The sequence below is a fragment of the Bufo gargarizans genome, chromosome 2, assembly GCF_014858855.1.
Source record: "Bufo gargarizans isolate SCDJY-AF-19 chromosome 2, ASM1485885v1, whole genome shotgun sequence".
NCBI classification, from domain to species: Eukaryota; Metazoa; Chordata; class Amphibia; order Anura; family Bufonidae; genus Bufo; species Bufo gargarizans.
The window spans coordinates 529,611,478-529,628,149 of NC_058081.1; the positions used below are offsets into that span (position 1 = coordinate 529,611,478).

The 16,672-nt window shown below is 46.3% G+C and overlaps 1 protein-coding gene across 7 annotated transcripts in view; it reads right to left on the reverse strand.

Annotated features, from left to right (window-relative positions):
- PDE3A (phosphodiesterase 3A) overlaps positions 1 to 16,672 on the reverse strand; it is a 255,848-nt gene that overhangs the window by 18,901 nt on the left and 220,275 nt on the right. For 6 of the 7 annotated variants that reach the window (XM_044281482.1, XM_044281484.1, XM_044281486.1 and 3 more), the window contains 6 exons: positions 13,929 to 14,083; positions 13,050 to 13,165; positions 10,763 to 10,979; positions 9,218 to 9,303; positions 8,964 to 9,136; positions 6,383 to 6,520 (listed from right to left, as the gene is read on the reverse strand). In XM_044281482.1, the coding sequence (XP_044137417.1) occupies positions 6,383 to 6,520; positions 8,964 to 9,136; positions 9,218 to 9,303; positions 10,763 to 10,979; positions 13,050 to 13,165; positions 13,929 to 14,083 (885 nt within the window). The remainder of the gene's footprint in view (positions 1 to 6,382; positions 6,521 to 8,963; positions 9,137 to 9,217; positions 9,304 to 10,762; positions 10,980 to 13,049; positions 13,166 to 13,928; positions 14,084 to 16,672) is intronic. The other variant, XM_044281487.1, reaches the window with a different exon arrangement.

A 16,672-nucleotide genomic window follows, 5' to 3' on the forward strand; every position in this document is an offset into this window, starting at 1 on the left:
GTTTCATGTAAGACAATTTTCCCAGGGACCGGGTGGGGTGGGGGTTCTTGGGTGGGGCTTATGGGGTGGGTGGGGCTTATGGGGTCGGCGGGGCTTAGGGGGTGCTGGTCGGCGCTGATTGATTCACCCGCATAACAAAACATAAGGTGCATCCCCCATTCACAGTAGCTATTAACCTCTTCAGCACTCGTCACAGTATCTATTTCCCCCTTTCAGCAGTCCCCACTTCACAGTAGTTATTAACCCCAGAGACCTCCACGCTATACTCCCCGCAGAGACCTCCACGCTATACTCCCCACAGAGACCTCCACGCTATACTCCCCACAGAGACCTCCACGCTATACTCCCCACAGAGACCTCCACGCTATACTCCCCACAGAGACCTCCACGCTATACTCCCTACAGAGACCGCCACGCTATACTCCCCACAGAGACCTCCACGCTATACTCCCCACAGAGACCTCCACGCTATACTCCCCACAGAGACCTCCACGCTATACTCCCCACAGAGACCTCCACGCTATACTCCCCACAGAGACCTCCACGCTATACTCCCCACAGAGACCTCCACGCTATACTCCCCACAGAGACCTCCACGCTATACTCCCCACAGAGACCTCCACGCTATACTCCCCACAGAGACCTCCACGCTATACTCCCCACAGAGACCTCCACGCTATACTCCCCACAGAGACCTCCACACTATACTTCCCACAGAGACCTCCACATTATACTCCCCACAGAGACCTCCACGCTATACTTTCCACAGAGACCTCCACATTATACTCCCCACAGAGACCTCCACACTATACTTCCCACAGAGACCTCCACATTATACTCCCCACAGAGACCTCCACATTATACTCCCCACAGAGACCTCCACATTATACTCCCCACAGAGACCTCCACATTATACTCCCCACAGAGACCTCCACGCTATACTTTCCACAGAGACCTCCACACTATACTCCCCACAGAGACCTGCCGCACCTCACATGACTGGTTACTACTGGCGACACGTGCGCTCTCCACATCTTAATTTCCATGGATACAATGGCTCTCATAGCAGATGACCGGACCACGTGACTGACCATATGACAGGTAATAGAGGCGGGCCATCCTCATCACGTGATGCGGGTGACAGTTGCTAACACTGGTCTGAAGAACGTACTCAGCTGGTGGGAGGAACTCAGAGCGGCACATGCGTACTGCGAGTCCTTTAGGCTGCTGCGTTCAGAATTTATATTCAGCCTCCAATCAGAGAGAGAATTGTGCAAGGCGTCTGGCCACCCTAATTGGCGCGGCCCGGCAAACAATCTTCCAGGGCCCGGTCCTGGGCCGCGGCCCGGCGGTTGGTGACCGCTGCTTTAGACCACCAATGTTCTAGCAGTCAACCACAATCCCCATATTTTGTCAAATTTCTCAGGATTATTTCTAGCCAAATATTTCATTTTTTACATTGGTAAGGCTTCATCTATAAGTTTCATACAATGTTGGATTGAGGGGTCTTTCGGGGGCTTCCAATTCAATAGGATAGACTTCCTAGCATAGAACATTAGAAGTCGATATAGTTTTTTTTGAGTATTTGGTTTGCAACAGATCATCCACAAGTCCTAACAGGCTATTTTTAGGGGAGCATACCGCCGGCAATCCCAGTTTCAAGTTCAAAAACTCATGAATTGCTGACCAGAATTCCGCAATTTTCGGACACTCCCCGATCATGTGCATTAGAGTGCCAGTCGCTCTATTACATCTAGAACATACAGAACTATTAAGTTGACACGTTCGTTCCAGCCTGATCGGAGTCAAATAGACTCTGTGCAACCACTTCACCTGTATTAAGGGATCCCCAGCACTTATGACTATTATTCTCCAGTTATACTTGAGCTCTCTTTCATGCCTGTCTTCTAGTCTAGGGATATCCTTCTGCCACTTTGCCAATGCTTTGGTCGGCGGAGAAGCCAATTCGGACATGAGTACTGAGTAGAAGGAGGATACTGGTTTACATAGATTTGTGTGTCTACAATTTTTTCAATCTCTTCATATTCTATCTTGATCCTACCACTACCAAATTGCTCTGCACAGGCATGTCTTAGTTGAAAATATCTAAACAGGCTATTCCTGGGTAGGCCAAACTCCTCCGTTAACTCAGGAAAGGTTTTAAAGCTCCTTCGAAGAACAACTGAGTCAAATATTTAATTCTATGTTTTGGCCAAAATTCGGGAAGTGAATCTAGTTCCGGTAATTTTAGATTCCTCCACAATGGCAACACAGGGGACCATCCCTCCCCATCTCCCCTATTACCTCAAACCCAAACATGTTAGAGGTGAGGTGTTCAACTGGATATTTACCTGCCGGATTGTTAGCATCAGCCCTTACCCACCAGCTTGCGTACGTCAACTGGACAGCACAGTAATATCTATACATGTCCGGTAGAGCCAAGCCACCTCGAGTGCTTGGCGCTTTTAGAGTTTCCCTAGCCAATCTAGGTTTCGGGTTAGTCCAGAGGAATGGAGTCAGTTTGTCAATTGCCACAAAATTAGGTTTCTGTAGGACAACTGGCGCTGCTCTATATACATATAGTAATTTGAATTATAGAAATATAATTTTAAAAATGTTGATACGTCATACCAGTGACAGAGGGAGGGTTTCCCATGCCTTCAGTTTTCAGTTGATGTATTCCATGGTCGGTGAAATATTAAGTGGGATAAATTGCTGTATATCTTTATGTATGATAATTCCCAGATATTTACATTGATCCACCACCAGTGGATCTGGAAGAGACCGGTGTCCCCTCCCCTCCGTCTACTAGATACAGCACTGATTTAGCCCAGTTAACACTCAGACCAGAAAATCCACCATATTCATTCACTACTTCCAGAAGCGCCTCCAGCGACCCACTTGTGTCTCCCAAATACACCAGCATATCATCTGCGTATAAGGATAACTTCTCAGTTATCCCCGCGATGTTCCAGCCCTCTATAAGACTACAATTCCTTTAGAGACACGACAGAGGTTCCATCACCAATGCAAATATCAAAGGGGATAAAGGACATCCCTGTCGCGTGTCTCTATGTAAGGGAAATGGTTCTGACAAATATCTATTAACTCTGACATGAGCTGTGGGTTTCCAATACAGGAGTCTTAACTACTGCACAAAGTTCCCTGGAAACCCAAATCTTTCCAAGATTTCCCAGAGAAAGGTCCATTCTACTGAGTCAAAGGCCTTTTCATTATCTAATGAGGCTATGGCTCTATTGCCTATATTGTCATGCTTAAGCTTTAAATTTGAGTAAAGGCGTCTAAGATTAATATTCGTAGATTTCCCTGGCATAAAGCCAGATTGGTCTGTCCCCACGATAAATAGGATAACTCCCGTCAATCGTAGGGCCAACACCTTGGCCAAAATTTTGGCATCTAAATTCATAAGTGAGATGGGCCGGTATGAACTACATTGATCCGGTGGCATCCCCACCTTGTAAATCACCACTAATGTAGCCTCAGAGAAAGAAGGTGGTAATTCTGAATTCTGCAGGGCATATGTAAACAGCCTACTGAATTGTGCGCCCATATTCTCAGCGTATAGTTTGTACCACTCGGCAGGAAAGCCGTCCGGACCTGGGGTCTTACTGTATGTAGGGCCATAGCTCCTATTGCTATCTGAATCTCTGCAGCTAATATTGGGGAATCTAGTATCCCTCTATCTTCCATAGATAGTCTCGTGAGTTTAATCTGATCTAGGTATGTCCTCAAACTGTCAGTCATGGGGGCATGTCTTGATGCATAAAGTTTAGTGTAATAAGATGCAAATTTGGCGAAGACTTCCTCAGGCTTAGACACCTCCGGTCCATGGGAATCTTCACTACACTGCGACCATCTACATTGACGGGGACACCATAACCACAGTGGAAAATAAACCGCCTGGTCCCAACAGAGTAAGGCAGAGTAGGGCAGATATGCAGTGGCTTTTAACAAGGTGGTGATATTACTACTTATTAATTCCAGGGCACTGTACATATAAAAGGGCAGACTTATGATTGCTGCTCTAGATGTATTAATGTGACAAGACTAGGGCTGAAACTATTGCTCGGTTGAATTGAGTAATTCGACACAAAAAAATTGTTTGTGTCATGTGACCACGAAGCGGGAGTGAAGCACTTGCTATTACTTACCGCAACATGGTCACCCGCCGGCCCATGCCGCGCTGCACTGGATCCTAACACATGGCCAGGTCATAGTGCACGTTAGCGGAGAAGAAGAGTAAGGAGCTGTGGAGCGGCGCCCTTACAGGAAAGGTAAGTATTAAGAGGGACAGCCGGCAATAGATAGCATGGAGGGGCAGATGGGAGTGGGGAACATGGAGGGGCTGACTGATGGAAGTGGGGGACATGGAGGGGCTGACTGATGGCAGTGGGGGACATGGAGAGGCTGATCTGATGGAGCTGGGGGAGTAGGGGACATGGAGGGGCTGATCTGATGGCACTGGGGGACACGGAGGGTCTGATCTGATGGCACTGGGGGAGTTGGGGACATGGAGGGGATGATCTGATGGGAGTGGGGGACATGGAGGGCCTGGTCTGATGGCACTGGGGGACATAGAGGGGCTGATCTGATGGCACTGGGGGAGTGGGGGACATGGAGGGCCTGATCTGATGGCACTGGTGGACATGGAGGGGCCGATCTGGTGGCACTGGGGGACATGGAGGGGCCGATCTGGTTGCACTGGGGGACATGGAGGGGCTGATCTGGTGGCACTGGGGGAGTGGGGGACATGGCGGGGCTGATCTGGTGGCACTGGGGGACATGGAGGGGCCGATCTGGTTGCACTGGGGGACATGGAGGGGCTGATCTGGTGGCACTGGGGGAGTGGGGGACATGGCGGGGCTGATCTGGTGGCACTGGGGGAGTGGGGGACATAGCAATGGATGGCATGGAGTGGCTGATGGCACTGGGGGAGTGGGGGACATGGCAATAGATGGCATGGAGGGGCTGATGGCACTGGGGGAGTAGGGGACATGGCAATGGATGGCATGGAGTGGCTGATGGCCCTGGGGGAGTGGAGCTGAAGGCACTGGGGGAACTGAGCTGATGGCACTGGGGTAAGGGGGAGCTAATGGTACCGGGGGAACTGATGCACTTGGGCTGATCGCACAGGGGGGAACGAAGGGTGTTGGGGACTGATGGCAGGGGGTCTGATGAGTTTTTATAAAGGAAAACAGTCTATTAATTCATTATTTCTTATCAGATTACTCGATTAATTGTAAAAAATAATCAATAGAATACTCGATTACTGAAATAATCGTTTACTGCAGCCCTAGACAAGAGTACATAACATGGTGTAAAAGCAGAAATCTGACTGCACCTGGAGAATAAAGCTAGGTTTATACAGTGGTCCCTCAGGATACAATGGCCTCAGGATACAATATTGTCAACATATAATGGGCTTTTCTGACCCATCGTAAGTTTAAACTAGACTCAACATACAATTTCTTAGAATCAGACCTAACAAATAATGGCCACTTCTCTGGTAAACTAGCTGTATTAGTTACTAGTTAGCATCTACACCTGACTGTTATATGTAAGGACTTGTTTTATCTGTCTTAGTTATCTGCTTATTTTTCTTAAATCTTATTTTTCTCCTATCTTGGATGACATTTTGGGGCTTTGGAACCAAATACTCAAGTTACAATGGTTTCAACATACAATGGTCGCCCTGGAACCAATTAATATTGTAACTTGGGGGACCAATTGTACGTTGCTAACGCAGTGCATTGTATGCCATGGTGTTCTGCAAGTGTGACAATACAGTGCAGTGTTTTTCTGCAATTTCAGAAAACTGAGCCCAGCTGGAACATAAGACGCGAGGTGACAGCACCATAGTGACTGCAGCTCTGGATATGACTGGAACCTTATACACCATGTAAGAACACGAAACTGCAGCTTTCGATTTCACTAAAGGCCCTTTTCCACGGGTCAAGAGTTGGAACTGTCAGGAACAAATGTTGTTTCCTGATAACCGGTCCATGTAAAGGTGCCGCCAATCACCCAGCTTTTTTGCTAGGCGATTTAATCTTTTATGCAGCACCTAAAATTGTCATATGGAACTATATGGAGATAAACTATCATAGTAGACATCATTCACCCCCACACACCATCAATCCAAGCTGCATGTAAATGCGGCTAAACAACTGGAGAATGGGGCGTTTCTCCCTCAGTCAGCCCCCATTTTATCAGCAAGTAGAAGATACAGTAAGTACACGGATGTTGTAAAAGCACAGATTTCAAAATGGAAGTTGAGGATAGAGATAGTGATACCCATTATAATTTATTACAGGGCCCCTGTCACTACCCCCCAAACATGTAGGTGACACCACACTCTTACCTGGCTAAGGATTCTGCCACATTTCTCACCCGTTTTCTCCATCAGGTCAAATATAGGAAAGTTCCAATTGTTAATCTCTCCCATGAGGACCTCAATGTTATCCATAACAAGGGGCTCGGGAGCCAAGAAGGGCTTGTCCTGATAACAAAAAAGGGCAGTCAGTTTTCAGCTGTAGGTGGACATCAGGAGCCTCATCCTACTAACCTACTGTAATGTGGCTCTACTGGAAGGGAAGTCACCATTTGTGCCCCCTCATCTACAACCCAGTAGTTGTTAACAGTCCCAAATCAGAGACAGTCTCAGTAAATTCGGGCTGTCCTAGGGCTAAAATGGATGGGACTCATGATAAACTGTCCCATAAGCGGGTGTTCCTAGGTGGAGTTGGGGTGTTACAGTGGGCAGTGTTTCAATGCAACTTAAACGTTGGTAAGTATGCAATCCCGATTCCCAAAAAGTTGGGTTGCAATGTAAAATGTAAACAAAAACAGGATGCAAATCTCATAGACACATATTTTATTCACAGTAGATCATAGAACACATCAGATGTTGAAAGTGAGACATTTTACCATTTCATGAAAAAAAAAAATCAAGTTCTAACTCATTTAGAACTTGATGGCAGCAACGCATCTTTAAAAAGTTGGGACAGTGCCATGTCTACTGTCGTGTGGCATCTGCTCTTAACAACAGTCCGTAAACATCTGGAAAGTGAGGAGACCAGTTGGTGGCGTTTTGGGAGACGAATGTCCTGTTCTTGTATCGTTCTAGTTGCTCAATAGTCCTGGATCTTCGTTTTCCAGATTTTTCATTTTCCGATGCGCCAAATGTTTTCTATTGGGGAAAGGTCTGGACTTCAGGAGGCCAGTTCAGCCCACGGACTCTTCTTCTGCAAAGCCAAGCTGTTGTGGTGGATGCGCTATGTGGTTTAGCATTGTCTTGCTGAAATATGCAAGGCCTTCTCTGAAAGAGACGTCTGGGTGGAAGCATATGTTGTAAAATCTCCATACACTGTTCAGCATTGATAGTGCCTTTCCAGATGTGTAAGCTGTCCTCTCCGTAGGCACTAATGCAACGCCATACCATCAGAGATACAGTCCATTTTAAATGAGCTTTGGACAAGAGAAGACGGAGACCTTTCTGGATCATGTTGACATATGGCTTCATTGTGGATTGCACAGTGAACAGTGATTTCTGGAGGAGTTCCTGAGCCCAGTGATTTCCAGTACAGAATTCGGCCTGTTTTTAATGCAGTGCTGCCTGAGCGCCCGTAGATCACAAGCATCCGATATTGACCGTCAGCCTTGTCCTTTGAGCACATGTGAATTTTTGAGGATATGATGTACTGTAGGTGGTGGGATCTTTAAAGTCTTTGGAATTTGAGGTTTTTCTGAAATTGTTCCACAATTTTTAGACGCAGTTTTTCGCAGATTGGTGAACCTCTGCACATCTTTGCTTCTGAGAGACTCTACCTCTCTAAGATGCTCTTTTTAGGTCAGGTCCTCCAGCAGTTTTTTATTAGCACAGTACCACTTACTTTTCGCCTTTTGTTGCCCCTGTCCCAACTTTTTTCAGATGCTTATTGACATCAAGAACTAAATGATTAATTTTGTTCATGAAATGGTAAAATGTCTCACCTTCAACTTGTGTTCTATGATCTATTGGGAATAACACGTGGCTCTATGAGATTTTCAGATCACTGCATTCTGCTTTTATGTACATTTATTTATATTTTACAGGGAATCGCACCTTTTTTGGAACTGGAGTTATAGAAACATTCAACAGATCTGAATTAAGGCCAGTGTCATAAAACCTGAGGCTCAGGCACATCTCACATCCATGGGGATCGGGTCAGTAACTCCAGCTCAGATGGTGGCTGAGGCAGTCCGACATCCATGTCCCTCCCCCGTTTTTGCACTGCGGCTCTACACCACTGCTACACTGCATATCTGCTACATCCAGACTCATCTACTATTAGTGACTCCAGCTTAGCAGCATTATCTATTGGAGCCTAATGGCGGGTTTACACAGTGCGAATGCTCGTTCCTGACAATCTGCCAGTTTAAAGGTGTAGCTGATCACCCGAAACGCTCGTTCATTGGGTGAAACTCATTTGTGCAAAGTACATTATCATTTCTGGGCAGCAGATCGTGTAACAAAGCAGCTGTACGAGGATGAGCGATTACAATAGCAATCCCTCGTTCTCATACTATGGAGGGGATCGCTGCATGTAAATCCAGCGATTCACCTCCATTTAACAAGCAGCCCATGTAAACTCACTCTGACATCCACATGTAGTCTCATTAGATGCTCAGGCTGCTGCTCTGTCCCTCTCCAATGCTTTACACTGCATCTCTGCTCCATCAAGAAACAACTTAGCTGCCCTGCCTTTTGGAGTTGTGTATTCTGATATCCACCTTCTGTCAGAGACTGCTGCATCCCTCCCCCATGCTTTATTCTGCAGCTCTGCTTGTTCTGTCTGGCAGGTATGGGAAATGCTGCACATAGACTAGGGAGGAGGGGCCTCGGTTAGGGGGTGGAGCCTGTGACTGTGAGACATGTATGATGCTGTCACGTGACCACTGACCTCGGTTGTTAACGCATGGAGGTCTATGCTGTCGGGTCGGTACGTTCTGGACACAGAAACTTTCCTGGACTGTGTTAGCTCCGCCTCGTCATCATTCTGTACGATATCGCTGCTGTCGCTGTTGTTGGTCTCATGCGTGCTGTCATAGTCTGATGTGGTGTGAGCCGGATCATCTGTAATAATGGGTAACGACGTCTCCTTATAATGATTCATATTATCCATATAATGGACGCTATAATAGTGCACATGAATACCTGCTCTGTTCCCCGAGTGTGGTGCGTCCTCGTGTCCATCCAGCGTCCTCTCTGTTGGATTCTCCTGGTTGTACGGCCTGCCACAGCTGTAACACACAACATACCGTCTGCTATACATCGTTTTCACCATGTTTAAAGGGGAACTCCTCTTCAAACTTCCACTGGGAAATGAGTCATCTTGTAGAAAATGTCCAACTGGCACCATAGAGGATTCAGCACCATAGAGAATACATTCAGGGAGTCAGTGTGGATCCCAAAATGTCATCAACATGTCATATAAGAGGGTTTCTGCGGTTTAAAGAGTAGATCTGGATATAATCCAACTTTACTTGTCTGAGACTGATCCTGAGCTCTGGCTGTGACTGGAGTACGAGACATGACATTTGTAACTGCAGTGTAGAACAGGATGTGATAGTAGAAATGTGACATCAGCTCTAGATTGACTTTATTAGAAGACATTATGTAACAGGATAGTGAATGCAGCTCTGGATGTGACTGGAGCATAAGACATGACATTTGTAACTGCAGTGTAGAACAGGATGTGATAGTAGAAATGTGACATCAGCTCTTGATTGACTTTATTAGAAGACATTATGTAACAGGATAGTGAATGCAGCTCTGGATGTGACTGGAGCATTAGACATGACATTTGTAACTGCAGTGTAGAACAGGATGTGATAGTAGAAATGTGACATCAGCTCTAGATTGACTTTATGTAACAGGATAGTGAATGCAGCTCTGGATGTGACTGGAGTAAAGGAAACAGTATAACAGTAGAACGGTGACTGCAGCACCCAATGTGACTTCAGTATAAGTCATGATACAGAATAGTCACTGTCGATCTGGATGTGACTAGAGTATAGGAAAAGACGTAACAGCAGAATTGTGACTGCAGCTCAGGATGTGACTGGAGTATAAGAAACAATATAACAGTAAAGCTGTGACTGAAGCACCTGATGTGACTTGAGCATAAGAAGTGATACAGAATATTTACTGCAGCTCTGGATGTGATTGGACTATAGGAAAAGATGTAACAGCAGAATTGTGAGTGCAGCTCTAGGTGTGACTGCAGTTTACAACATGCTGTCACTCAGGATCAGACCAAGTGAAGTAACGCAGAGGACATACAGTTATTTTGGGTTACTGGTAGAGAAAATAAGCTCCGGCTCCAGGAAGGTATCAGCCTTAGGCATCTTTCCACAGGCGTGTGCAGCCCGTGGTCGAGCTGTCCGTGGGGCAGCCGAATCGGATCATGGACCCATTCACTTGAATGGGTCCGCGATCCGGCCGTTCCGCAAAAAGATAGGACATGTTCTATCTTTTTGCGGAATGGAAGTACTGGGACGAAACCCCACGGAGGCACTCCGTAGTGCTTTTGTAGGGTTCCGTTCCGCACCATTCCGCATCTCTGGATTTGCAAACCCATTGAAGTCAAAGGGCACACGTGTATTGCGGATCCGCGATACGGTGACGGGGCGCACACGCCGTGGGAAAGAGGCCTTATACAGCAGCCAGTACTCCGCCTGCACCATGTGGACCACTCACCTGCTACATACGACTGGAGCTTCATGCAGTTGCTCAGGGATTTCAGGTGCACTCTTGGTACATGTTAAGGTCTTGTGTGGGTTCAAACCCAGCCGGCTGCCATCACCAGTGTCTGTGAATTGTGTAGGGAAGGATTTTATTGTTGGACTGGGGGCTGGTGTCCCGTGAAGGGGAGAATGACATGGGGAGGTAAGCGGAGAAATGCTGGGAGGAATACCTGAGGAACACAGCAGATAGAAATCACACACTGTTACCACATATCACCCACAATAATGGAAGGATTGCAGGGGGTGCTTTTACTTTTACATGTTTTTATTCGTAGTGCAGCAGAAGTGTGAATGCAGCTCTGGATGTGACTGTAGTATGAGATTATGTCAATCGGGATCAGCAAGTAAGGGCTCATGCACAAGAACATAAGGGCTGGGTCCGCAATATACGAACGTTGGCCCTGTGCACTCCGTGCTGCAGATACAGACCCACTGACTTGAATCTGCAAGATCTGCACTGCGAAAGATAAGATATGTCTTGTCTTTTGCCATATCTTGCGGATCGCAGACCCATTCAAGTCAATAGGTCCGCACCCGAAGCACAGGGTGCACACAGCAGGTGCCCCTGCATTGTGGACGGGTATTTGTGGTCTGCAGCATGGGCCAGGAGCCCTTATGTTTGTGTGCATGAGCCCTTACATGTCAGAGTGTCAGGGTGGGTCACACAAACATTTCACAAAAGTGCTAAAATCTGATTGTCATCACCATCACCATCACCGTAAATCACCATTATAGCAACCATCATCTACATTATTATCACAACAACTGTCAATCCCAACCACCATCATACTGCTTATTTAGCGCTAACATATTGTGCCGCACTGTGCGCTGTCACCACATTGTTCCCTGTCAGAAGAAGCTCACAATCATCATCATCACATCCATCATCATCTCCATCTCTGACATCAGTTCATGTGATTCTGTAATGCGAGAACTGGACTCCCCTAGATGATAGCCATGAATGCTCACAATAGTTTTGCAATCCATAAACCAAATGTCAGGACTGCAGTGAAGACCGACACAAAAAGGCACAGCTGTAGGAGCCAGGGATCGGGGGAAAATGCAACATAACAAGGTAAATTTATACATCTTTTAGGCCTCATTCACACATCAGTGTCTGTGAGGAAATACGTGATAAGATGGTCAGTGATTTTTCCGTGATGTTCATGTGTCTATTTTTTGCTCTCCTTGTGTCACCCGTGTTCCATGGACACTGCACAGCTGAAAATTGAGCTGAAAATGTGTGAATACACACATTAAGGCCTCATGCACACGGCCGTTGTGCGGCTGTTCCGTGCATTGGGGAACGCAATTGCGGTCCCCAATGCACGGACAACATCCATGCAGTGGGCTGGACCCATTCAACTTGAATGGGTCCGTGGTCTGTCCGCACCGCCAAAATGCGGTCATGTCATATTTATTTGCGGTGCGGAACAACGGAAAGAGACACCACGGAAGCACTCCTTAGTGCTTCCGGTGTTCCGTTCCGTGACTCCGTTCCGCATCTCTGGAATTGCGGACCAATTCAAGTAAATGGGTCCGCATCCATGATGTGTGGTGCACACAGCCGGTGGTCGTGGATTGCCGACCTGCCGTTTGCGGGCCGCATTACGGCCATGGCCGCGCAACGGCCATGTGCATGAGGCCTTAGATGAATAGGGAGAACACAGACAACACAAGTCCATGAATCGCTGACGTGTGAACAAGGCCTTAGGGTCCATGGAAAGCTAGGTGGCTCCTCCTATGGTCGGTGTAATGGTGACCATCAGTGGTTGTCATCCATCTTATACAAGAGAACTGAGAAATGGCTGAATTCAACATTTAGGCTGGGTTCACATGTGACTGAAAATCCTGCAGAAAAATCTGCTGCGTTTTTTGTTGCATTTCCGCAGCAAAAACGCCCATAAAGCCCATTGGTAAGGGTGAAATCTGCAACAGAAATCCGCTGTAGACATTTCGAATCCTCAATACCGCAGCTCTTCTGCTGCACTTTTTTACACAGCACGTGGATAGGAATTTGGGAATTCTGAAATTCTCATCCACTTTGCTGGTACCGTACAACGCTGAAGATTTGCCACATGAAAATATGCAGCTATTCGGTCACATGGGACCCCGGCCTTGGGCTGCGCACAGGAGACGACTTTCGGGCTGACATTTCTGAGGAGTTAGTTTTCTATTTAGGGAAAGAGGAGGGGGGTGACTGATAGTATTAGAGCTGCACAGCCACCATGTTGCTTCACCTTGTCTTCTCTTAGAGTTCAGGTGATTGACGCTGGACACGGCGAATGGCGTTGAGAAGGAGCGGCTCTTATTGATGCTCACCAGGAGGGTGCTGTTCCACGTGTCAGGGTTGGCACTGCAGGAAATCAGAGGAGAATCCCAATCATTGTCCAGACACAAATCAATCACATTGGTCAGAAAATATTGGTCAGGATTGTCCGTGCTGGATACAATGTAACAGACCCTAAGCTGTGAGAAATATAACAGGACATGTATCTGCCTGGAGTTAGGATTTTTACATCACAGAGGATTGTACAAACTGGATGCACTGTAACAAACCCTTAGCTGTGAGAACTATTAGGTCATGATACTGGTCAGCCTGCAGTCACGGTTGTAGAGACTAAGCACACTGTAACAAACCCTCAGCTCCAAGAAATATTAGGTCAAAGCTTATATTAGCCTGTCGTTTTTATTTCATTGGGGAATTTCCAGGCTGAATACACTGCAACAAAACCTCAACTGTGAGAAGTTTTAGGTCAGGAAACATTAGGTTTTACTAATTATTTTGTAAGTCACTTTACAAATGGCTGCAGTTTCATCTGCATGACAAGTACGGGTGAAACACGTGGCAAACCTGCTGTGTACAGGCACCGCAGGCCTGGAGATGGGATATAAAATTATAACATTTTCTGAATACGCTGTAACAAGTCCTCAGCTGTGAGAACTATGAGGTCAGGACACCTGAGAGATGTATTAGGTCAGAACATGTATCAGCCTGGAGTTACGATGTTTATATCACAGAGCAGTGTCCAGACTCAGCACATTGTGACAAACCCTCAGCTGTGAGAGCACTGAGTGGGGTGTCACACGTGAACCTTCCCCTAGAACATTGCAGATACCTTAAAGACGTTGTGTCTGTGGGTTTAATACTGCCACTGCGGTCCCTCCGGACTGGCGCTGGTTCTAGTGTCGGTAAGCCAGTAGCAGATGTGGTCGTGGTCCACGTTGAGGAAACTCTGCGTAATAGTCCTGATGGAAGACTTCTGCGTAATCGCTGAAAACCAACAAGAACATCAGTGACCCCTATGTTACAGCATGTCTACTACTCCAGTCACACCCAGAGCGGCAGTACTATTCTGGTACTTTCCTGTAAACTCCCAGACTGAAGAACTCTCACTACTGCCACCTGCAGGATCAGTGTCTCTGCAGAGCATGCACTTGATGTAACAATAGAATAGTGCTGCACTTCTGGATGTGACTGGAGTATAAGACATGAGGTAACAGCAGAATAGTGCTGCACTTCTGGATGTGACTGGTGTATAAGACATGATGTAACAATAGAACAGTGCTGCACTTCTGGATGTGACTGGAGTATAAGACATGGTGTAACGGCAGAATAGTGCTGCACTTCTGGATGTGACTGGAGTATAAGACATGGTGTAACAGCAGAATAGTGCTGCACTTCTGGATGTGACTGGTGTATAAGACATGATGTAACAATAGAACAGTGCTGCACTTCTGGATGTGACTGGAGTATAAGACATGATGTAACAATAGAACAGTGCTGCACTTCTGGATGTGACTGGAGTATAAGACATGGTGTAACAGCAGAATAGTGCTGCACTTCTGGATGTGACTGGAGTATAAGACATGATGTAACAGAAGAACAGTGGCTGCAGATCTGGATGTGACTGGAGTATAAGACATGATGTAACAGCAGAATAGTGCTGCACTTCTGGATGTGACTGGTGTATAAGACATGATGTAACAGCAGAACAGTGCTGCACTTCTGGATGTGACTGGTGTATAAGACATGATGTAACAGCAGAATAGTGCTGCACTTCTGGATGTGACTGGAGTATAAGACATGATGTAACAGCAGAATAGTGCTGCACTTCTGGATGTGACTGGAGTATAAGACATGGTGTAACAGCAGAATAGTGGCTGCACTTCTGGATGTGACTGGAGTATAAGACATGAGGTAACAGCAGAATAGTGCTGCACTTCTGGATGTGACTGGTGTATAAGACATGATGTAACAATAGAACAGTGCTGCACTTCTGGATGTGACTGGAGTATAAGACATGATGTAACAGAAGAATAGTGCTGCACTTCTGGATGTGACTGGAGTATAAGACATGATGTAACAGCAGAATAGTGCGGCACTTCTGGATGTGACTGGTGTATAAGACATGATGTAACAGCAGAACAGTGCTGCACTACTGGATGTGACTGGAGTATAAGACATGATGTAACGGCAGAATAGTGCTGCACTTCTGGATGTGACTGGAGTATAAGACATGATGTAACAGAAGAATAGTGCTGCACTTCTGGATGTGACTGGTGTATAAGACATGATGTAACAGCAGAACAGTGCTGCACTACTGGATGTGACTGGTGTATAAGACATGAGGTAACAGCAGAATAGTGCTGCACTTCTGGATGTGACTGGTGTATAAGACATGATGTAACAGCAGAATAGTGCTGCACTTCTGGATGTGACTGGAGTATAAGACATAATGTAACAATAGAATAGTGCTGCACTTCTGGATGTGACTGGAGTATAAGACATGATGTAACAGAAGAATAGTGCTGCACTTCTGGATGTGACTGGTGTATAAGACATGATGTAACAGCAGAATAGTGCTGCACTTCTGGATGTGACTGGTGTATAAGACATGATGTAACAGCAGAATAGTGCTGCACTTCTGGATGTGACTGGAGTATAAGACATGATGTAACAGCAGAATAGTGCTGCACTTCTGGATGTGACTGGAGTATAAGACATGGTGTAACAGCAGAATAGTGCTGCACTTCTGGATGTGACTGGAGTATAAGACATGATGTAACAGCAGAATAGTGCTGCACTTCTGGATGTGACTGGAGTATAAGACATGGTGTAACAGCAGAATAGTGCTGCACTTCTGGATGTGACTGGAGTATAAGACATGATGTAACAGCAGAATAGTGCTGCACTTCTGGATGTGACTGGAGTATAAGACATGATGTAACAGCAGAATAGTGCTGCACTTCTGGATGTGACTGGTGTATAAGACATGATGTAACAGAAGAATAGTGCTGCACTTCTGGATGTGACTGGAGTATAGGACATGATGTAACTGCAGAATAGTGCTGCACTTCTGGATGTGACTGGTGTATAAGACATGATGTAACAGCAGAATAGTGCTGCACTTCTGGATGTGACTGGAGTATAACACATGATGTAACAGAAGAATAGTGCTGCACCTCTGGATGTGACTGGAGTATAAGACATGATGTAACAGCAGAATAGTGCTGCACTTCTGGATGTGACTGGAGTATAAGACATGATGTAACGGCAGAATAGTGCTGCACTTCTGGATGTGACTGGAGTATAAGACATGATGTAACAGTAGAATAGTGCTGCACTTCTGGATGTGACTGGGAGTATAGACATATGTAACAGCAGAATAGTGCTGCACTTCTGGATGTGACTGGAGTATAAGACATGATGTACAGGCAGAAGAGTGCTGCACTTCTGGATGGGACTGGAGTATAAGACATGATGTAACAGCTAGAATAGTGCGCACTTCTGGATGTGACTGGAGTATAAGACATGAATGTAACAGTAGAATAGTGCTGCACTTCTGGATGTGACTGGAGT